Genomic DNA, 23,928 nt, shown 5'->3' with positions numbered 1-23,928 from the left:
CTTGTAAGCAACCCACCTAGTAATATTTTGGAACACATAAGTTGATTCTGACGTTTCTTTCATTGATGGGACTACTGGTGGTGTTGCATTTTATTTTCTTGAATCGATGAGTAGAAGAATGTTTTCTTTTTTTTTTTTTTTTTTTTAGAAGAATGTTTTCATATTGTCATATACCTCTAGAAGTTTCTACCAGTTTACATTACCATAAGCATTGTATGAGTGCTTGGCTCACTGCAGCTTTGCCAGTGTTATTACAATTCTTTTTAATCTTTGCCCATTAGGTAGCAGAAACAGTATAGATTTCATCCCCAATCGTGTGTCCTTTTTTAGTAGCAAGTTTGAATATTATTGTCTTTTGAATTTGCTCTTCTGCAAGTTGTCTTTTCATAGTCTTGCCTTTTAAAAATTGGATTACATGCTGCTTAATATGAATGAATCTTTATAAGGATATTAGCCGTTTTGTCATTTGCATAGCAAATGTATTTCCCATTGGTTACTTTTTTTATATAAACAAGTTTAAATTTTATATGAAACATTTTTCATTCATTTAAATTGTTATGGTATGTAACCATCCTCATCTCCAAAAAGCAGTGGCTTAAAAAGGCATAAATATAAGACAACTATTAACATAAGGGTAGAAGGACAAGAGGATGGAAATGCCATAGTAGTAGAAAACCTAATTTGAAGAGATGCTTCTAGGTTTGAATACAAAATACAATTTGAGTTTATTTTACAAAAATGTAGTCTTTATTCAGTATTGTATTGTGGTAGGTGCTTGACTAAAGATCACAGGAGTAGCATTTTCAGTGAGATGCTACTGCTTTTGAAACATTTTATTTTTTAAAAGATTTTATTAATTTATTCATGAGAAATAGAGAGTCAGAGACACAGACAGAGGGAGAAGCAGGCTCCATCCTGGGAGCCCTAAGCGGGACTACGATCCCAAGTCTCCAGGATCACACCCTGAGCTGAAGGCAGTGCTAAGCCACTGAGCCACCCAGGCTGCCCAAAACATTTTAAATTTTTTAACTAGAAATTTTAAAATTAAATTTCACTTCTTGATAGGATAGTTTGGTGTAATATTTGTGGCACTATATTAATATTTGCTGTGAAGTTAAATTTTTCAGGTAAATCTTGGTTCTGCCTTTTTCTAGGCTATATGACCTTGAATAAGTTATTAAAATAATCTCTCAGGACCTTAATTTTTCTTCATTTTAAACAAGGATAAAATAGCACCAACTCAATAGGCTTTAAATATATTAAATTATTCAATAAATGTAAAAAGCTTAGAACACTACTTGCACCTTCTCAATATATATACTAGCTTTTCTTTCTTTGTTTTTTTAAGAATGTATTTGAGAGGGATGCCCGAGTGGCTCAGCAGTTGAGCGTCTGCCTTCAGCTCAGGGCATGATCCCGGAGTTTCGGGATCAAGTCTCACGTTGGCCTCTCTGTGAGGAGCCTGCTTCTCCCTCTGCCAATGTCTCTGCCTTCTCTCAGTGTCTTTATGAATAAATAAATAAAATCTTAAAAAAAAAAAAAAAAGAATTTGAGAGAGAAAGACAGAGATACAGAGATAGAGCACAAGCAGGGAGGAGAGGGAGAAGCGGGAGAAGCAGGCTACCTGCTGAGCAGGGAGCCCACATGGGACTGGAGAACTGGATCCCAGGACCCAGGATCATGACCTGAGCTGAAGGCAGACACTAAACCAGCTGAGCCACCCAGGTGCCATGCTTTTCTTTTTTTTAATCCAAGTGATACATGCACTTACTTTGAAAAATCAAAATAGTGTTAAAATGTTGAGAAAAATCAGTCCTCTTTTTCCTCTCCAGAGATTGCTTTAGAACTCTTCTTGTACCTATTTCTTCTATTTCTAAATAATCTGTTAATAATTCATATTGTTTTATCAAGTTTAAACCTAATTTGTTAAATTCTTGTTATGGTAGATAAAGAGTTTAGCATGTGAACACTCCTTAGCACATCCTCACTCTTATTTCTCCCTTATATCAAAATTTTTGGTTAAAATAGTATTTGATAATTTTATAGCTATAATGACAATGTAAATATTCTTTACTCATGAATTTTTTTCCTGGTCTTTTTTTTCCTGGTCTTTTTTTCTGTACTGTATTTTTCTTGGTAACTTTTCTTTTTGAATAAATAATTACCACCATTTTTTTTTTCATTTGTTGCAATAGTTAGGTGTCTGTCACTAATTCTTTTAGTATCTTTCAGGTTAGTTTCTATATTCTCTGGAAGTCTGTCTGGTTCTGGCCTAGATCGCTTGCTCTCTAGACTTGCTGTATAGCTCTTGTCTTAAGGCTTGCCTAGGCCTCTCTCTTTCTTGTATTGTTTCCTGGGTCTTATGTCTCTGTTCTCTTCTAGATTTTCCCTCTCCTTTTGGTGGAGCAAATCCTGTAATAATTGTTTTCTGAGAAAATCCCATTAGAGATAAAATTTGAGCCCCTGCATGTATGAAAATGTATTGATTCTGTCCTACCTGACAATTTAACTGAATATAGAACCAAATTGGAAATCATTTTCTTCTAAAAATTTGAAGTTACTGCTGCCAAGAAATCCAGAGACATTCTTCTTTCTGATCGTTTGCATGTCATTTTTTATTTTCTTCTTGAAAGCAGCTAAATAGTCATGACCTTCAGTTGAGAAGCATTTTATGCTATTTCACTGTAACTTACTATTTGAATGTTGGGTCTTCTGTATTGATTTTACAATTGTCATAATTTTTCTAATATTATTTTTTAAATCTTATTCTATCTCCTGGGTTATTTCTTAGAGTTCTTTTTTTTTTTTTTTATAAGATTTTATTTATTTATTCATGAGAGACATGGGACAGGGTGGAGAGAAAGAGGCAGAGACACAGGCACAGGGAAAAGCAGGCTCCATGCAGGAAGCCTGACATGGGACTCAATCCCGGGACTCCAGGATATGGCCTGGGCAGAAGGCAGGCGCTTAACCGCTGAGCCACCCAGGGATCCCCATATTTCTTAGAGTTCTTAATTCATTATCCTTCCAGATAAGTTTTTACTTATGATTGAGCAAAATCAAGTACTAACACAAATTTTTCACTCTTTTTGACACTAATAGCAGATTGCTGAATATATTTGTTCTACACCTTTTTGGGGTAGAAGGAGAGAACAGTGATTGTTCTTGGAAAATAAATGGCTCATCACACTAGATTATGACAAAAGTTTGAAGTTCACTATCTTTTGATTACCACAATTGAATTGATTGGTTCTTAAAATTAAAGAGATGAAGTGTGAACCTGTCCATTTTCCTTTGCAAGGCATTCTAATAAAGTTCTAATATGTTCTAATATGCTTTTAAAAATTGCATTCTTTGAAAACTTGATAGTTCTCAAAGCTGGTAAGACATTAGCTACTAATGAAATTACAAAGATTTTTTTTTTTTAACTTGTAGAGCTGTAAAACATGCACATTTTCCTTGAAGACGACTACTTACCCCCCCCCCCCCAAAAAAGAAAGAAAAATATTTTAAAAATCAGAATCAGAAATGATTAGTGGGTCCTAAAACCAACAGTTCTTTTGCCACAGATTAACAGAAGAGAATACTGCATCTTGCGTTTTCTCTTAACAAACTTAACCTGGGTGAGCTTTCCAAGTTAGGACATAAAGAGAACTCTCTCCATAGAATTCCAGAGTATGATATACTTTAATTTATAATTTACTCTTGATGCATTTTAATGTTGTTTCCAGCTTTTTGCAGCTAAAACAATTTATGTGACTTTCTCCACAAAATATTTCATATACATGTTTATTTCTGTATAGAATATGCTTTTACAGTTCTGATTAGTTATCACATTTACTCAGTAAAATGGAAATACATCGAGAGTTCTTAACACGGTATATATATGGCTGATACCAAAAGCTTACTTAATACTTTAGGACATATTAGAGGTAGTCCCACCAAAGTTGGGAACAAGATAGGACACCACTATGATTGCTGTAACCATTGTTCGGGGGTACTTGCCAATGCAGTTAGCTGAGATAAAGAAATTAAAGCTATAATAATTAGGAGATATAAAATAACCACTTTTGCTGATGATTTTTAAAATTTTTATTAATCATGTTTATGGAAGATCTATATATTTTGAGTAGAAGATAATTTTTGAATTCTCTCCTTAAATTTTTAAACATGATGAATCATGATAATAGTTTCCTAACTTACAATTTGTTAGTTCATTGGTTTATTTGGTTCAGAAAAACTGTCATTGTTTCTTCATAGGTATTGTTACTTGTTTTCATCCCTTCTTTCATATTGGAAACTTTTCTCAAGAGTATTTGGCATAAGTGGTGCAATTGCAATCTGATAGTTATTTTAAAACAAGTATGTTTATGTTTTTATATTAAGTCTGGAGTCTGTCAAATTCTTTAAAAGATGTATCTCTGGATTATAGACCTAATATTTCATGTTTTATATTGTTATTCTCAATAAAAATGATTGTTTTAACGTATAGGAGTTTATGATACAGATAGATAATAGAGATGAAATTAAATTGTGTAGCTGAGTGTTTCAGATACAATATTTATTAATTTTAACAAACATTGTGATATGTAATCTATAATCTTAAACACGATCAAAACATTCCTTGATAACTTGTTATCTTTGTGAATATTAGATTGTGCCCTTTTAGAAGGTAATTACATCTTCTGTCTTCTCTCATCTAACTTGTTTGGCTTAGAAAACCAATGAAAAAGAATGATTTTAGTAATAGTAGCTAGTAGCAATTATTGAACACTATATCTACATACCAAGCACTGTGCCAAGTGCTTTTTATGTTTTATTTTCAGTTTAATTTTCAAAGTAGTTCAGTGAGGTCTAACTACTATTATTATACCAATTTTGCAGATAAGGAAAATGTGGCATAGAGATTCTAAATCAGTAGCCCATAGTCCTGCGTCTAAAGTGTGGCGTTGGAATTTGAAGTCAGGCAGACCACAATGAATATATTCTTAGCAATTGAGACAATACTGCCTCTTATCAAACTTAAGACTTGAGAAAGCAGGATTCTCACATATGTAAATATGGTATAAATAAGTTTAACTCCCAGACTTTCTGATAATGGTTTCTAGCTGCTCATTGGCCTTTGTTGACTAATATTACAGTGGTTCAGTTATATCTTGGCAAAGTGTTATGGCTAGATGTCTGAGTTCTTCAAATATGAAGCTACTTAGCTTTGAAATAGGAGTTATTTCGGTTGTATTTGTTTATTACTTTGTCTAAAGGGTTTGAACTAAATTCATTGTTTACAGTAGCCCTTGTAACCTGTGGGACATATGTATAAACTTGATGGGATGGATTCTAAATGAGTGCAAACCTGAAGACATTTAATTTCCTGGGTAGTGTCCAGAGCTTTAATAGGAATTTTAGGGGTCCAAACATCTGAATTACCTCATTACTTTCCTTTTGGTTACAGAGAGGTAGCTCTAAATTTTTTAGTTATTAGTTTTAGGAATCATTTCATGTGTTTATCATCAAAAGCATTATGAAAACAGTAGTATGCACTGAGTGATGAAATACATACCTGAAGTACAGAGACAAAAGGTGGGCTTCCTGTCACTGGCTGACTACTCACTCCTGTTTAAACGTAGAGAAATGAATGAGTTCATTTTCACAATCTTAGCTCCCAGTGTCATGATGATTTGTGAGTCCTGCTATGTAGAGATACATGTTTCCACAGTGAAAGTTCGCTGAATTGAATTGGGAGGTGTTGTTAAAAATCTAAGAGCTAAATAGAAAAGTTGGGGGTAACCTAGAGTGCCATCAATGTACCAGGTGTTCGTAATTTTCAAGCTGTTCCTTTATCAAATTCAAATATATCTGTTTGAGATATATATGATTAAATAGTTTAGAAAAGTTATTTGTGATGTCTTTAAAAGTGATTATACTAAGTAAGTTTTTTTCCCCTTAAGTTACATATGTTAAGAATTTTTTTTATTCTTCAATAGGGAAGTTTGGTTGGTTTAGTGGATTATCCAGATGATGAAGAGGAAGATGAAGAAGAAGAAACATCTCCCAGGAAAAGACCTCGTCTTGGCTCATAAAATACTTAGTGGGGACCCTCAACGTGTGGTCTTACTAAAATGCTGCAACTGTTTGATGAGCTGAAAATCTGAATCAGAAAGCTTTCTCACTTGAACTTATAAATATATGAGGAGTAGCAAAAAATACTCAGTATATCAGCTAGGAGAGTTTAGTTCTGTAAAAAAACCAGGCTTCCCAGGAACTTGATTGCTTGCTAGTAATTAAGGGTTTTGCCTTTCAGGCTGTCAAAAAAAAGTAAAATAAAATAAAATAAGGTTAGTAACCAGAACCTGGGAGATAGCTTCTCAGTGAGGAAACTCTCAGGTTTGGGGATGGCTTGGGGGAGGGACAAGGTTGATAAAATAATATTAAATGCAGGGTTGCTCCAGGGGGTATCCGATCTAGAAACAATTACAAAACTTTAGTTACAAACCCAATAACATTACTTGTATAATGGTGCTGGCCATGTTGTTCTTTTAATCAGTTGCCTCTTTTTAAAAAATTTTTATGAAACCAAATTCAACTATCATAAAAGTGAAGTTATGCTGTTGGGACCATTTTTTTGAAGATTTAAGAGAAATTCAGCCTTAGTTGGAAGGAAGTACACTCTGTGTTACAGTACATGTTGAGTTTTCTACACCAGGAATTTTCAGTATGTATTTTGATGAAAACAAACTGGATTCAAAATGGACAGTTCTTCTTAATAGAACTTTACAGCACTTTTAGAGATAACTGATGCCAAGAATCAGTACAGTAGTATTTCATAATGACTTTTCTCCAGAAACTTGGGAGTGGATTGAACAGAATGTTTCCAAATGTCTCCCCGTAGTACATACAATCTTTTGTGCAAGATAATTTGAAGTCACTTTCTGCTTTGTTCATAAAGTTGTCTCTCTCCAGAGCTGCGAGTAAGTTTTAAAGTATAATATATAAAGACTCACATACAAAGACTAGTGCTGAATTAAGTGGCATTTAATATCTAGAGGCCATTTGGATCCAAGAAGTTATTACTTCAGTATCAAAGTCAGTATGCAGCACATGAAGTTTTCCATAAAACAAACAAGGGTGTAATATGAAAGCTGCTTTTTTAAAAGAGTAAAAGCACATTCCATGTACGTAAATGAATTTAAAATAAGTTGAGGCAAACAGTTAAGAGGTTTTATTTTTAGAACAGCAAGTTACCTGTAAATATTTTAATGTTAGTTTGCTCATCTATGATCTGAGATCATGCTGAAGTGAGGAAATACGTCCCCCAAACAACAACTTAATGCATTGGGAAAAAAACTAAAAACAGTAATTCTGGCTACAATCTTCAGATCACCCTTGTAATGTGTTATGGGTCCATTTTTCCTGGAATAGCTTAACCTGAAGCAGTTTCCCCTGTTTTGGAGATTTTGTAGTTAATTTTAATTTTGGCTATTGTTTGGAAAAGATGGGCTGTCTGTGTAGATATGAAGTATAGTTTTTCCATAAAACAGATGTTTATTTTGTATTAAAAATACCACTGTACTTGTTTTACACCATTTGTATACATGTGGTGATATTAATGCTGAACTGTAAAATTCAGGAATTAAAATGTGACCCTGTAATTCTATGATTGTTGCTTTTGTTTGGTTTATTGTAAATATAAGTTAATTCCATTTTGAGATATGTCCATTTTATAATATCTTTTAAAAGCCAATAAATTATCCATAGATATTTATTATAAACCACTAAGTCCTACACCAATCTGAAAAAATTCTAAACAAACGACGGTTGACTGCACTTTAAGTATCACTGATTCTACTTACAGAAGGTATGCCTTGGGCAAATGAAGTTCCAGCACCAAAACATCACAGCAATGGGGCTAGTCTCATCTCTTATTAAAGGTACATATAATGATGAAGACCTTCCACTTTATAAGGCAAAGGGACTCAGGATAATTTAAGATCAGTAAAGTTACCATCTGAATACATTTTTTTTTCAAGCAAGTTCTGTAAAGCCCCTTTCATTCTTCTTAGCTCTTAATAAATTTCCTCTTGTCATCTAAGAAGCCCAGGCCTAAAGCATTTCCCTATTGACTCTTGACTCTTCCTGATTAAGTAATTTTAAAGTTCCAGTAGGAAGTAATATGTTTATACTTCATGAAGAGTTTAATTTTCCTTTCTAAAGAATTGCCATGAGTCAAACATTTAAATCATCATCTTAATAACCTTTCTTCTTGCAGAAATGTGAATGTTTTGTTGACTTACAGGATAACCGTTTTCATGGTACATATGCTCACCCACAATGATATGAAAACAGGGCTTAAAATATCCCTTGAAAGAATAACTATTAAAGTTTCCACATGTTAGCTGCTGTCTTAATGACTATCCTCAGGCAGATCAGGATTTTTATATCTTTATCTTCACTCAGTGAAGCAAGCCAGAGCCCACATTTGTATGCCTGAGGTTCTCTTAAAATTATATCTGTAAACATGTATCCAGTATAAAAACTATTTTTAATAAAAAGTTACATGAAACAGATTTCTGTGTTTTAATCACTAGTTCTTCCTCTTGTCCATCTAAGTGATGAAAATCTAACAACTGTAATGCTGGTTTTTCTCTGCAGGTTGAAGACTGGAGCTAAATAAATTTCGGTTTCCCTTTTTAAAAGTTTATAACTGTAGATTTAAAGAGATAAAATGGAACTATAAATTAAACTGAAGGAGCAGTCTGTAACTAGAAATGGGAGTGCTTGTTGGATGATGACACAGGAAGTTTTCTGAAAGAAGGGTTTATCCTACTATTCTGACTCTCGGTAAGCCAACCACCACGGAAAACCATCCAGGACCACTTCACATAAAAATGACCCGACACCCGCAGCTTCATTCCCCTCGGAAGGCTCAGTCGATTATTCCCTTTATCTTTTTAAATGGTAGGTTTTCTCAAAAGAGTACCTGAGTATTTTTGACATCCATTTTCCAAGTCCTGTTTGCTCCTGCACGAGATTAGTCTTTTAATTGGATTTCCTTACAGTTGGTACCCTCACGACTCGAACTCCCCCAGTTTCCATACGGCAGCCACACGTTTTTTTTTTTTAACAACATTGTGATGATGACTTCCCTGCTTTCAAACTTTTCAGTGACTTCCCATTGCCATTATAAAATTTGAAATCTTCACATTTCCTACAAGGCCCTTAAATCAATACCCCACCTATCTCCAATTCCATATGCCAGCCTTCCCCCTCATTCTACATACACTCACCCTCCTGCCCATTCCTCACTAGCTGCTTCATTCTTTCCTGCACCACGACCTGGTGTTCCTTCCCATTGCTCCCAGCAACTGGCTTTCCAATCAGCTTAAACATTGCTTTCTCAGGAGGCTTGGCCAGCCCTCCTGATAGTACTGCACTTTTCCCTTCTTACAATTTGCTCCTTGGGCCTTTCTCACTAGCCCCATGAAGGCAGGGACCCTGATGACCTAGTTGACTACTGTATCCTTGGCACAGTGTTGAGAACAAACAGGTAACCAAGTTTGAATGAATAAATGCACTATCGGCTTTCTATACCCCTTCTCAGCCCAAGTAGCTGCCTTCTCCACCACCCTTTACCTCCAAAATTTAATAAAGTAGTAATAATAAGCTTATATTTGCATTTACGAACACAAGTATTTGAAACTAACAAGCTCGGTTTAAGGATTAAATAATTTATTTTTAAGAAAATTTGAACTGTTTTGCTAGGTTGTTTTTAAAATTACTTATTAATAACTTCTTCTTTAAGTTTCTCTGCAAGCAATCTCCTCTTTAGTAATGTTTGCTTCTCCTCTGCTGTCATTTCTGGTTTCTCTGTCATTTCCTTAAACAAAACAAAACAAAACAACAGAAAAGAAAAAAAAAATTGGCTATAGTATAAGATGGGTTCATTTGTCTAAAATTCCCAACATACTGCCTCAAAGAGCATTTTCAGTAAATAAAAATTTAAAAAGCCACATGTGGACTGGGTTCCCTAAATCTCTTCTTTGCAAAAATCCTTTTAGGGAAGAAAGCCTCTTGGAGGTGGTGATGAGGGTACTGTTGCTGCTTTGTGGATAAAATACTGCAAAAGGCTTAGGTAAAATAGGCTGCTGACCCATAAGCACCCAGAGCAGGGCAAGTAAAGAAACAAGTGTAAATGAAACCGCTATCATTTCAACCTCACAAAATCATATCACAATGATCTCATGGCCTAGAAAAAACTGAACATGTGCTACACCAGCAGTGAGGTTAATAAGACTGGATCTACAAGCAACATTATCAAGGCTGTCTTGCACACAATCTGATTTTGACAATTCCACCTCTAGATTTGCAAAGCTTTACACACTAAAGCTAGTCATACCTCTACCTCCCCAGCAGGCTTTCCTTTCTGCTCCGAGTTTTGTATCTGCTTAGTCTTCATATCCTTTCTCATGGACATCAACTTATCTCTCTTCTGCTTGAGATAGCGCTCTCGTTGTCGGAGCTCTTCTGTTCCAAGTGTTGATAAATTCTGGGTCAAAAAAGAGAAGGAACTATTTAAATTCAAGTCCAAGATACTAACAAAAGCCAAGTGTATGGCTGTTCACATTGTTTGTTCCTATTACTTTGTCATTCTCTTCATAGTCCTTAAAAAGTAATTTTTTTACTTACTGCTATTGGTCCTTCAATGCTTGCATGTTCCAGGCCAGGGATCTTCAGGCCTTTTTGTGGGAAGGAGGAAGTTTCAGACAGCATTTCCGGCTTTCTTGCCAAAGGTTGTACTGACTGATTAGCAAAATGCACTTTAACTTCTGGCAGTAATTAGATAGAGACCAATTAGAATGTTATAAAAAAATATTAAGTACCAGCCTAGGCTCACCAGAATGCTTAGTGTTTTCTTCTTCTTTTTTTCTACCCCCCCCTCACTTTTACTTAACACACACTGATTCAGTGCCTAGATTGTTTCAAGCCCTGGGTGAGAATAAACATGGTCCTTGTCTTCAAGGAGCTTGAACTACTCTTACTCATGAGTAAGGACATTTCAATAAATCCCAAGCTCCTGCTGTTTGGTACTACAGCTACAAGAAGTATAATACTTGTCTAAAGATTAGAACTACAATAGAATGTAATACAAGGTTCCCACATACGCTAAATAAACAGTACACAAAAATCCCTTACTGGCAATGTAACTCGTTGCCAAACTTGCTTACAGAAGAAACTAAGTGACCCTGTGTTTTCAGAACAATGAAGTTAAAGCTTTAATTATTGTACTAGACAATAATACCAATATCAACTTTTTGTTCATAATTCATACTGAAGATAACTTTAACAAACCTACCAATACTGTAAGAAAATGTAAAGATTTTAAAGTTAAGTAGAACTTAGAAGCAGACACAACAAAGCACTCAATATTTTCCAGTGATTTGGTGACTGTGCTAAGATTAAGAAACCAGATTAACATGCTAGTTGCTTTTCTGAGCCTTTTTTATAAGACAAGGTGATTTTTTTTTTTTTAAGATGAAACATTTCATCTGAAACATTTTCAGGGTAAGGACATGAACTATGAAAGCAGATTGAGACAAGAAAAAAACTCAGATAAAAATGATAGCAAGAACTCAAAGGATGGGTGAACATGATATATATACATGTCTCAAAATGTTTAAAAATCTTGACAGCACAGTAAAATTGGAAATAAAATTCTGCATGAGCAAAAAACTTGCCAAGGACCACTGCTTTAGCATGGGGTGAGTGGACTAATGGCAGTGCCAGAGAGGTTGGAAGAACAGCCCTTAAGCCTCTTGGACAGTATGGAGAGTCTCCATAAGAGATGAGGCTGGAACTAACCTCCAACCAACAAGACAGGGAGTTACAGAATTAACTTAAAAATAAAGATGCTCAAACAAGTTGGTCATTACGAACCAATGTTGAACTCTTGTTCAACATGCCACTCTTGCTGATGGTGACTTTACGCAAAGGTAGGCTTAACCCTCAGATATGGAAGCACACAGTGAAGAAAGGGTAATTTGTTTCATTTCTGAGGAGGGGGATCCCAGGCACATAAGCATTTATATTCAATTCATGTACTTGTTCTGGATAATTCTTGCCTTGAGTTTGTTAGTTATGAACAGCTTGTATATTCTAACTCAGACCTAGGAAAGTGCTTGAAACCAAAATACTTAGCTTCTCTGATTTCTAGGAATAGACAATCAGAAAACTAGGAAGCTTAAAGAAAGATCATCTTATCTCTGGCAACTCTTTGCATCAATCTGAGAACAGATGCCATCCATTTCTAGCAGGAACCAAGGAAACACATGAAAAAAGGAAATTAACTCTTTTTTTAATTCTTCCCCAAATTAGGTTTTCAAAATGGACTTCCATCACTGTGCATGAAATGATTTTCAGGAATATCAGATATACTCATTCTTAAAAATAGTTTTTGGAAACTAAAGTCATTACTTTAGAAATTATCTGCCATTTATTCGGAGCCACATTAAGTCCATACTTGAGTTATATGTGGTTTAAGATTAAGTTTTCTATAACTTCTCTTAATAGATAAGGAACTAGACAAAGCAGATGTATTCCAATTATGTGAGACACAAGACTGAAACAGTGTGGACTTAGGTCTGCATAAAACAGAAAGTTAAACTTGGGCCAGGAAATTTAAAAAGAGCTCAGACAAATCTAAAGCAGGTGCTTTCACAAACATAATTCAAATGAAGTTATTCTACCTAGAATCTGATTATGAAAAAAGAAAAATGGTTAAATTTGCTAGGAAGAAAGAAGAAAGGTAATTTCATAAACCTGCTTCTGTTTCATATGCCCCATTGTTTTATTAACTAAGAGTATAGTTCCTTAAAATCAATGGGTAAATATCAAACCCATCTTATCTCAATTATAAAAGTTCTTATATACTAAAGTGTAAAAAAACACAAGATTTGGATGAGGCAGAAGACCAAAGTAGGTTAGAGTTTTACCACTTAACAGCTCAGTGGTTTTGGACAAGTCACTCAACTTCCTCAAATTTCTTCTAAAACAAAAATAAGACAACAGAAAAATAAGGATCATAATTTCTTTTTTTTTTTTTTTTTTTTTAGGATCATAATTTCTATCTCAGTTGTGTGACTTGTTTTTTTTTTTAAAGAAAAGGACATTTATTTAAAGCCAAAGAAATACATGAGAAAATGAACTGAATTCGTGATTATGACTCAACTTCTGTTTCAGAATTTCTTGTTTTCTTATAGAGAAAATCAGAATATATTGAAAATGGATTTGCCATTTCTTGAACAAATTCATCCACTAACATTTTCCACAAGGATTCCCATCACTTTTAGTTTCAATATTTCCTGACTAAACGTCTCAATAAACTGGCTAATTCTTGGTTTCCTAGTTATGCTTTGATTCACTAGGAAAATAACTCGATATTACCTTTCTAAGTTCAGCTTCTCACAAATACTATATAATTGTGGTCAAGGAAGAGAACACAAATGCAATGTGAGCATATCTTGGAAGCTGCAGCCATGGCACAAAGGCTGGTGGAATTTTACTCACTGCTCGGGTTCCAGGCTTCACTTAGAAATCTGGGGACTACACCCTCTCTGTCAGCTGAGTATTTCCTACCTACAACCTCCATAGCGAAATTAAAAAAGAATTTTAAATACCCATGGGCATTCAACTCTCCCACCCAGGGGTTTTGAAAGTTAAGTATGTATGAGAAAGTAACATATTCTTTATAATGTTTATATATTCACATTGTTAGAGAAAGTTCAGTACACTTCAACCTTACCTGAGGGTGGGTGTGCAAAATGTTCACCATCCCCCTGGGAATTCTTCATTTCTGCAGTTTCATTAGCGTGCACTGGAGGTTCTTCTGTTTTAGCCTCTGATAACTTCAGGAATCCATAATACAATTTAAAAACAATTTTAGATTAATTTTGACTAATATACTACTTAGGGGACCCAAAGATGTTACTTTAAAAAATACGGTCTACTAAATAGATAACGAACAAGAGATTTTCCCAAGTTTTAAAGATGGTGCCAGCATTTTATAACTTTTATTTTTTGAGGCAGATATACATTCTCATTTTAAATCATGCAGTGCTAAGAGTAACTAGCTAGTATGCTTAGGACTTTGGACTTCCCAAGAAGTTAAGTTCAAACCCAGGCTTCGGGCAGCCCGGGTGGCTCAGTGGTTTAGTGCCGCCTTTGGCCCAGGGTGTGATCTTGGAGACCCGGGTTCGAGTCCCACATCGAGCTCCTTGCATGGAGCCTGCTTCTCCCTCTGCCTGTGTCTCTGCCTCTCTCTCTCTCTGTCTCTCATGAATAAATAAATTAAATGTTTAAAAAAAAAAAACAAACACGCTTCACCCTTACTGCTCATGTGACCTTGAAAAAGACACCAAAAATACTCTAATAAGAGAGATAAATCTACTGAATTAGTTAGGTGCTTTTCCACTTAGAATAATCTATATATTACCATGGTATGCCCAAAGAAGCCACAAATGGGTTTATTTCCATTTCTAAAATAAGCTCGAATATTTAAACCAAATAAATCATTTAAATCTTAGAAAGAACTAAGTAAACTGATAAATCATTTTTCTTAAAAACAGAGCAAAATCTCATCATGTGTAGATTATTATGTACCTCATGTCATAAGCCCCTATATGCTGGGTAATAGACTCAGGAAAATTCGTTATCATAATGTCAGTTCTACTTTTGTGTGTTTCAAGTTTTTTATAATACGATGTTTTTTAAAAAAGGTCTAAAAATCCATACATATACCCCTAAAACATAGTATTATTCAAGAAGCCAAATACAGGGGATCCCTGGGTGGCCCAGCAGTTTAGCGCCTGCCTTTGGCCCAGGGTGTGATCCTGGGGTCGTGGGATCAAGTCCCACATCAGGCTCCCTGCATAGAGCCTGCTTCTCCCTCAGCCTGTATCTCTGCCTCTCTCTCTCTCTCATAATAAAATCTTAAAAAAAATTAAAAAAAAAAAAAAAGAAGCCAAATACAGTTTGCCTCTAAACCAGAGGGTTAATACTAATGTCTCCTGATAGCAGTTTGGAACTTATTTCTGTTCTATACTCTTACATTAAAAAATATTAATATCTATGAATTGCACCTCCCTTTACTAAAAGGAGATTTGCTTAAAGATAGATAAATCACCCCTTAATCCTAAAACATCTCTGTTTCTTCTGCTCTTCATTGGGTACCTTGCAGTAAAATAAAGCTTTTCAAAGATAGCGCATGATCCAAGCATGTATGATAGTGATTGAAGGAAAAAACAAAAGTGACTTTCAGGTGACTGAGAGACAGTTGCTATGCAGTTTCTCTTCCCTGTAAAGAGATTTGGGAAAACGTAGAAAGAGAGGCAGCTACAGGAGAGGAGAGGAAAATTAGCTTCCTTCACCTCAGCCAGATACATGTTTAATTTATCCTTAGAAAAGACTAAGCACTTTATGGAAATAGTTCCTAATGGAAGAACAGTATGTCAGGAAACATCATAACCGAATCACTCTGCTTCAGGCCAATAATATCAAAGTCTACAGGGGGCCTCAGGAATGACTGCAGCTGCTGTTTCAAAACAGTAAAGCAATCAAAGAGAGGGAGAAGTAAAATATTATTCTTAATGGACTCTTATTCATAAAATTAAGGGGAAATTCTTATAAGAAATCCCTCAAAATAGGAATGATATTAGTTTTTTGTAGTTAATCTCAGTGTTCATTGGGTATCTAAAAAGTAGTTTGTTGAGTGGGTTATAAAGTGAATATGCTTAGAATTGCCAAGAGAATATGATACTCTGAGGAACCGTGTAGTTCCACATAAGCAGCAAAACCTAGGTGTAAACTTAAGAAATAACAGCAATGAGGGGCACCTGCTGCTCAGTCAGTGGAATATGTGACTGGTGGTCTTGGGGTCATGAGTTTGAGCCCCATGTTGGGCGAGTTTACTTCAAAAAGAAAAAAAAAATGAAGTGCTTCTGTTATATTAATATGCTTAATGTGGGCACCTGCTTTTTTCTCTTCCTTTCTTCCTCCTGGTCATATTCCTCTTTTGATTTTCTGAAATATACAAAAATAAGGTAGAAAAGTAAATTTTCTTTTTTGGTCAAAGAACAAATATTCAACAAGCAACATGCTAAACTAAGCTCACAATATGTGCAAGGAATCTTGGAAACCTAAGATGGAAATAATCAGGCTTTTCTTAAAGCAGCTTAGAATCAACTGAGAAAAACATACATAAGCATATACAGCATAACATAGTAACAAAAACCACAGGTTTACCCATTTCTTCTGGATATGCGAATGACCCTTTTACTGAACAAAGACCTACACATTTGAAATCTTAAACCTAAACTTGAATGGCAAATCTGATCTCTCACTTTCAAGTAATAAGATCCATCTCTCCCCTCATTTTAGTTTTTCCAGTGGCACCAGGACTATCACAAAGCTCTTCTGATATCATTATGCCCTGACAGTTCTTGTAAACTGCTCGCTGGAGGCCTCTGATTTAGGAAAACAGCCAAGTCAACTCTCATCCATAACTAATAACTAGCTCTACTACTTTAAAGAGTACATTCCCCTCAAAAGTCCTTAGAAAATAAAATCTAAAAGTACAATATTGATCAATTTTCAGACCACCAATCAACCAACAGAAGCAACCAGTTCAAGTCAAAATGACCAGTCGCCTAAACCCATTAACAATATCCTTAATTCTTCAAACATATAAACTTAAAGCATTCTGTGTTGTCTCAGGCTCCCATCTGACCCTGCTGTGGAAAATAGGATCTGGCCAGAAGAGGTTGGGGTCACCAGCACACCTGCCTTCCTCTCCAAACTACTCAAATCCCCTGGGATTGGGATCCCTGGGTGGCGCAGCGGTTTAGCACCTGCCTTTGGCCCAGGGCGCGATCCTGGAAACCCGGGATCGAATCCCACGTCAGGCTCCTGGTGCATGTAGCCTGCTTCTCCTTCTGCCTATGTCTCTGCCTCTCTCTCTCTCTCTCTCTCTGTGACTATCATAAATAAATAAATTAAAAAAATTAAAAAAAAAATCCCCTGGGATTAAGCATTGAGCTCCTCCCATAGTTCCCCACTAGACCTATCCTCCTAATCACCATCCTACCTTGTCCTCCCTTCAGGTTTGGAATTGAGGAGAAGGTAGATAGGGGTGAAACTACAGGATGCTAGAAGATGGCCATGTGTATGGTTAGAGCTGAAGAGAAAGGAAAGGCTCCCAGAGAACAAGGTCCCATTCTGCAGGTGACACAGTGGCTGCAAGTATCCTTCTGCCCTAAGGCGATACATTTTAAACTAGGTGCTGCAATTGCTGCTCCCTTCCAAAACTCTCAGAGGGGTCAAGAGACAACAGGCCCAAGGGAAAAAGAAATGTTCCTTTAGTGGCCTGCACACTTCATGCCAGGCATTTGGCTGAGAATCATGTAACTGGGGTGAGGAAGAGACCAGCAAGACAGTCATCTGGGATAGGCACTTCCCACTGTCCACTTTTCCCTTGCAGGTTACCTGCTACCCAGTCAGATAGTTATTTCATCTGTGGAGTATGAATGTCCACCCTCCTAATGTTGAACAACTGGAATGAGTCACCTCTAATACCAAGGTCCAGAAGCCATGAAGTGTCTTGCTCACTCAGGCCACTACATGTACCCTTTCTAGGCATCAGGCTGGGTCTACAGCAGCCTGTTCCCACTGGTGGCTGCTCTCCTGTTCTCATGATAGGAGGGGAAGAAGCCCCTCCCATTTAGACTGATAGGGTATGAGGCATCTAAAAATCATTTTTTCTGTCCGTTAAAAATGTTATACTTAGTTATAAACAAATTCAGTGATGAATCATTTTATGGTTTTTCAGTAGAGAACTGTTATTTTTTTACTAGTTCATAATATCTTGGGGGAGAAAATATGTATGCAGATCACATCACAACATTACTAATCATCCACTCAAAAAAAATAATTAAAGAAGGATACCTAAGAACTTCCCTCAGGATTTTCATCTCTTCCTGTTCAAGGTCATTGACCATATCAGAACCATCTGTTAAGCAGTCAGGTAATACACCTGTTCAAAATCAAAGACCACACAAAAGAACATGAACTCAACTGAAAACATTTATTGCTCACTATTCTAACTCATCAAGAAGTACAAATCGGTTTATTAATATCTTTCACTTAAAAATGTGAAGCTATTATCTTTGAATTATCTAATTAAAGCTATTATCTTTTATAAAAACGGTCTTTTCTTACTTTTTCTTGTTTTACAGAATCAGCCCCACCAAAAACTCCAGTTTTACCTAGAAATTCTCTTCATAATGATTTGTATTACGTGTTAAAAATAACAATATAGCAATTAAGATTAGTTAATATAAACTATCACCTCCACTAATCATATACCGTCTGAGGATATACCAATGAAATCATTAAGCTCCTAATAATGAAAGTATGCTCTAGAAGTATCCTTTAAGTGTGAAAAGAGTTTACAAGACAAAATATAAAATACTTGGGCAGCCCCAGTGGCCCAGCAGTTTAGCGCCGCCTTCAGCCCGGGGTGTGATCCTAGAGACCCGGTATCAAATCCCACATTAGGCTCCCTGCACAGAGCTTGCTTCTCATTCTCTCTCTCTCTCTCTGTCATGAATAAATAAAATCTTAAAAAAATAAAATACTTTGTTAATTGAAACAGCATGTTAATACTCTACTATAGCAGATGCTACTGAAAAGGGCCCTGCTTACTATATGGGAAAAAGCACAGTGCTAAGCCCTCAGGGGGAATATAAAGATGAATAAAACAATCTGCCCCCAGAGCTCCTTTCCAGATATAGGGCCAATAACAACTTCAGTCCAAGGCAAATAATAATTCGTGGCAAGTAATATTAAGTATTGGTTGAATTTACTTTATTACCTATATCTTCCTAAGAAGCAGGTAGACTGGTAATCAGTGTTCTATTCATATCTATAATTAGTATATTCCCACAACATCAGCAGCATGTCTCTTAATTTTTACCTTCCATTTCTTTATCCACAGATGACTATGGGATTTTGGATCTGCTCTAAATTAAAGTAGCTTTATTATTCTAATCCCCTTGATGTTTAAATACATTTTTAATTAAACTTTTTATTTTGAGATAATTGCAGATTCACATGCAGCTGTAAGAATTAACACAGAGAGAGAGAGAGAGAGAGAGAGGCAGAGACACAGGCAGAGGGAGAAGCAGGCTCCATGCAGGGAGCCTGATGTGGGACTCGATCCCAGGACTCTAGGATCATACCCTGGGCCAAAGGCCTGGCGCTAACCGCTGAGTCACCCAGGGATTCCCTATGCATGCACCCTGTATCCAGTTTTCCCCCAATGTAACATCTTGCAAAGTAAAGGATAGTATCACAGCCAGAAAACTGACAGCTGTAAAACTAATCAATCTCAAGTGCATTTTTGCACTTTTTCCAGTTGAAAGATATAAAATTAGTATTCTCTGATAGTATTTCTAAGGAAAATTAAAAGAACTAAGGAACAAATAATGCAACAGTATAAAATACTTCAAAACCATCAAAATAATGCTCTGATTTGCATTCCCCCTGAAATTCTTTGATAAAATACAAGCAAGAATCCAGAGAGCCTTTGAAGTTTTCTTACTACAAAGACAATTTTCAAAGGGTCCGCAGTTTGAGTACAATCAACACTGCTCTAAAGTCCTAATCCCTGGATCTAAATTAAGCTACATTTTTAAATGCAAGCATTAAAAATGCTATGGCAGAAACTAAGTATTAGTTTGTATTTAAGTGTAAGCCAATAGTCCCACCCTATGGTTTGACACCAGCACTATTCCACATCATTGCCTCATCCTCCCTTGTTAATATAAACCAGATTTGTTTAATTATCAGGCAGCCAAGTACTTAGAGGGTGAGCCCTATCCCATCATAGGAAAGTGATTCATGATAATGGTCTCATTTCCCTTGCCAGAGGGTTTAAGAAAAGCATGTGACCCCAATCCTGACCAATAGGACCTGACAGGGAAATTCCTGGGGGGTTTCCATGCAGGTTTTCTCCTGCTAACAAAAAGAGATGTACAGGAAGAAACACCCTTTTTCTTCATGAGATGTTGTTGAGTCTCACCAATGCAGCTAGAGTGCAATCAGGAGAGAGGATCCTGAGAACAGCAGAGTATAAAGACGGAAAGTGTCACATTCTTGATGATATTGCTGAGCCACTAACTTAATCAAGGCGAACTGTCTTCCTTCCCTCTTTCCTCTGGACTTCTTGTTTTGTGAGATGATCATTTCTTACTGCTTAGGACATTCTCATTGAGGCTTCCTGCTAATGGCAGCCTGAGGCATCCAGCTAATACAACTATATATACTTGTTCCCTTTATATTAAAATCTAATTGAGTTTCCAGTTAAATTGCATCCTGAAAACTACAGAGTGCCAATATCAAGTTTACTAGCTTTTTTATCAAAACTGATCCCCCAGAACAATTTTAACAACAGGGATCCCTGGGTGGCGCAGCGGTTTGGCGCCTGCCTTTGGCCCAGGGCGCGATCCCGGAGACCGGGGATCGAATCCCACGTCGGGCTCCCGGTGCATGGAGCCTGCTTCTCCCTCTGCCTGTGTCTCTGCCTCTCTCTCTCTCTCACTGTGTGCCTATCATAAATAAAATTAAATTAAATTAAAAAAAAAACATAAAATAACTATTCACATTCTCCATCCCATAGGTTAGAATAAAGCATAATTTCAGGAAACATTCAGAGAAAAGGATTTTATAAAGTAAACCATGGTAGAAAGACAGACTGTTTTCCAAGCTTATTTACACCAAAGCAACAGCACAGTGTCATGCATCACTCAGGGTTAGGGTGATGCTATCTCCTACCTCACCTGCTGTGAAAAGCATCCTAGGATTTTACAAGATAGCTATTGGCTCTAAGAGACAGTCTCCACTCACATATTAATAAAAGGAGAATCCACAAGGACTCTACAACACTCCAATGTTTGCCCTGCAACAACAGACGCTCATGTTGGATGTCCCAGACCTTAAAAGCAAACAGTACAACTGAATATAGTTCTCACATCCTCAAGAAACGATTTTTAAAAAGGTCCTGCCACCAAGCCATTAAAGATTACATAGGCATGGTCAAGAATATCAGTCCAGTCTATTGAGCAAAGGAACACATAGGTATTAAAGTATACTAGAGCTAGAAATCAGAAAGGAGGTAAGAATCTGGATTGAATCTGGATTGAAAAGGAGATAGTACAATAAGAAGTATGGTTAGAGGGATCCCTGGGTGGCGCAGCGGTTTGGCGCCTGCCTTTGGCCCGGGGCGCGATCCTGGAGACCCGGGATCGAATTCCACGTCGGGCTCCCTGCATGGAGCCTGCTTCTCCCTCTGCCTGTGTCTCTGCCTCTCTCTCTCTCTGTGTGTGTGTGACTATCATGAATAAATAAATAAAAATCTTTAAAAAAAAAAAAAAGTATGGTTAGAAACTCAGATGTGTTGAGTCAAGCTGTTACATGTAATTCAAATACACAAGAAGGGAACAAAAGCAGGAAGAACTAGGGATAGAATGAGATTAGACAAAGGAGTCAGGGAATAGATATAACTAGAGAGGGTTACTAGGGCCTGGAGTTCTGTTTTCCTTTCTACCTGATGGTAGTGCAATACCTGCCCATTGCCCTAGTTTGGTCCCAGGACCAGCAGCATCACCTGGGAACTTGTTAAAAACGCAGAGCATTCAGTCCCACCCCAGACCTACTGAATCAGAAGTGGGAAGCAACAATATGTGTTTCAACAACCCTCCAACTACTCCCAAAGCCACTGTCTCCTACCAAGGTCCTAACAATAATAAGCCAGAGGGAAAAGACTAGTCACCTTCTCTCAACAGTAACTAAAACTGTGACCTTTCAAAAATACTGAATTTCATAAACAAAATGGCTAGAAGAAAAATCAAGCTCTCTGAGCCCTAAAACATCCATTAAATCAAATTCTGGTCCACTTTCTTTGAGGTGGCAAACACAAACTTATTGGGAAGTTTACATTCTTGAATCTTTTCACTCAGCAAGTTTGAAATACATTTACACAGAGCAGCTACATTTAAGACCATAATAAAATCAGAATTGACAAAACTGAAAAAAAAAAAAAAAAGCATTTAGCATTTTACCATTTCTCTCTTGAATTATTCGAATGGCTTGCAGCTGCATTTCAATGTTTTTCTGGACCATCATTGCTTTAAAGATAGTAAAATCTTCTGCTGCCAACACAGGTTGCAAAATGGCCTATGGAAAGAAGTCTGAAAGTTAGATGAAGATTCAAGTTTCATTTAAACTATTTCCCACACATTTAAATCATTTTTATGGTGAATCATTTCTATTAATTCAAGAATGCCATATTATTATTTATGGTCAGATGACTCAAAAGGAAAAGTTTAAGATTCTAAAAGCCTTTAATGTAAGGTTCTCAAGAGGCTGACTCTCCTAATCCCCAGAACCCCAAGAAGCTAAGGCTGACAATGGTGATGTATTTTCCAAATGAACCAGAGCTGAGTAACTGAAAAACAACATAGAAATTGGGCTTACTTTTTTAAAAACACCACTTTAGTATCTGGATTCATTTTGCAGCCAAAATAATGATATTTTTTTATTCTATTACTTGAAATTTACTGTTACTAATAAATTGGTAACTAAAAAGTTATCCCTTAATAAAAGTACCAAGTTAAATAAAAGTAAATGCAAAAAAAATGAAGTCTGGAAAATAAGTGTCATGAGATACTAGTAATGTGAGAACACAACTGTGCTAGACAGAAAGTTTCATGTAAGAGGTAAATCAGAAATTATGATGTGAAATCATCTTCTGGATGAAACAAAAATGTGACACATTAGGGAAAGAATGAAGGGGTCTACCCTAGAGTACCAAATTAACACTTCCTTAACTATAGGGAGCTATTGCTGTATTAAAGAGAAAACCAATTCCCAAGCTGATCAATAATAAGTAAAATAAGATTTGCAATGTGTAAAAACCCAGAAAACACTCAAATTTTATGCACCTGACTAAAATCTTATTTCAAGTTTTACGTAATATTCATGTAAAAGCTGAACACACATGCAGAGGCAACCAAGTGTGTGCTATTGTTCACCAGGCAGGCAGCAACGATAATGTCAGACACCTCAACAAAAGCTCTATCAAACAGCTTAAGCAAAGAGGAAGGAGCCCTTCCCCCAGAGACCAGCTCATATCCCAGACAACTGCAGTATATAGTAAAGCAAAACAAAACCTAAAAGCAGCTCTCTGTGACATTTATGAGGAGTCAACTGTAGAAAAAAATGATGGAAAGTTTCTTCCCCTTAAATTCACATACACTGTTCAAAAGACCCACAGCAGGACAGAGCAGACAGGCTTGATTCAAAGCTGTAACCTAAAGCTCAGTATTGAAAACATTTGTGGACAGTCTCTGTGATAGATTAGTGATGTCTGCCAAGACACCCTTCTAGGATTATGCCCGCATGCAACTTTGTTCTGGGGCTTCCTAGACTTCTTATCAGTGATATTAAGGTCTTTATCCTTCACACTAATAAACACTTGAAGGGCAATGCTATTAATAGCAATGTATCAAGTAGAGCTTCTAACAGCAAGTCAGAGTTTGAGTTGATACATAAGTGTGTACCTTGACACATTTAAGAAATGCATATTCCTAAACCATGCCCTAGATATAATGAATCTAAATTTCTAGAGGATGGGTGCTGTGGTCGCTTCCTCAGTACCATATACCTAAAGGATGGATCCCCATGTATCTCCACAGATAATTCTTAGAACATTAAAGCTCGAGAACAATTGATACACTAGAAGAAAATGAGCCCATGATATCAAAATCCATTTCCAGCTTAACCATGTACCAAGTGTTTGATTCTGAGTATGTCATTTAGTTC

At 36.4% G+C, this 23,928-nt stretch overlaps 2 protein-coding genes across 4 annotated transcripts in view; one reads left to right on the top strand and one right to left on the bottom strand.

The window, feature by feature from the left end:
- Window positions 1-7,654, top strand: part of PPP4R3B (protein phosphatase 4 regulatory subunit 3B) — a 62,881-nt gene extending 55,227 nt beyond the window's left edge. For both annotated transcript variants that reach the window (XM_025467530.3, XM_025467521.3), the window contains exon 16: window positions 5,985-7,654. In XM_025467530.3, coding sequence (XP_025323315.1) covers window positions 5,985-6,080 — 96 coding nt within the window. In that variant the 3' untranslated portion in view covers window positions 6,081-7,654. The remainder of the gene's footprint in view (window positions 1-5,984) is intronic.
- A 2,055-nt stretch (window positions 7,655-9,709) lies between these two features.
- Window positions 9,710-23,928, bottom strand: part of CFAP36 (cilia and flagella associated protein 36) — a 28,990-nt gene continuing 14,771 nt past the window's right edge. For both annotated transcript variants that reach the window (XM_025467561.3, XM_049115539.1), the window contains 7 exons: window positions 22,167-22,281; window positions 17,992-18,079; window positions 16,020-16,071; window positions 13,796-13,898; window positions 10,684-10,823; window positions 10,394-10,543; window positions 9,710-9,874 (listed from right to left, as the gene is read on the bottom strand). In XM_025467561.3, the coding sequence (XP_025323346.1) occupies window positions 9,773-9,874; window positions 10,394-10,543; window positions 10,684-10,823; window positions 13,796-13,898; window positions 16,020-16,071; window positions 17,992-18,079; window positions 22,167-22,281 (750 nt within the window). In that variant the 3' untranslated portion in view covers window positions 9,710-9,772. The remainder of the gene's footprint in view (window positions 9,875-10,393; window positions 10,544-10,683; window positions 10,824-13,795; window positions 13,899-16,019; window positions 16,072-17,991; window positions 18,080-22,166; window positions 22,282-23,928) is intronic.

The sequence above is a fragment of the Canis lupus genome, chromosome 10, assembly GCF_003254725.2.
Source record: "Canis lupus dingo isolate Sandy chromosome 10, ASM325472v2, whole genome shotgun sequence".
Classification (NCBI taxonomy): domain Eukaryota; kingdom Metazoa; phylum Chordata; class Mammalia; order Carnivora; family Canidae; genus Canis; species Canis lupus.
Note: the sequence above shows the minus strand (reverse complement) of the source record. Positions and strands in the feature narration are given on the sequence as shown.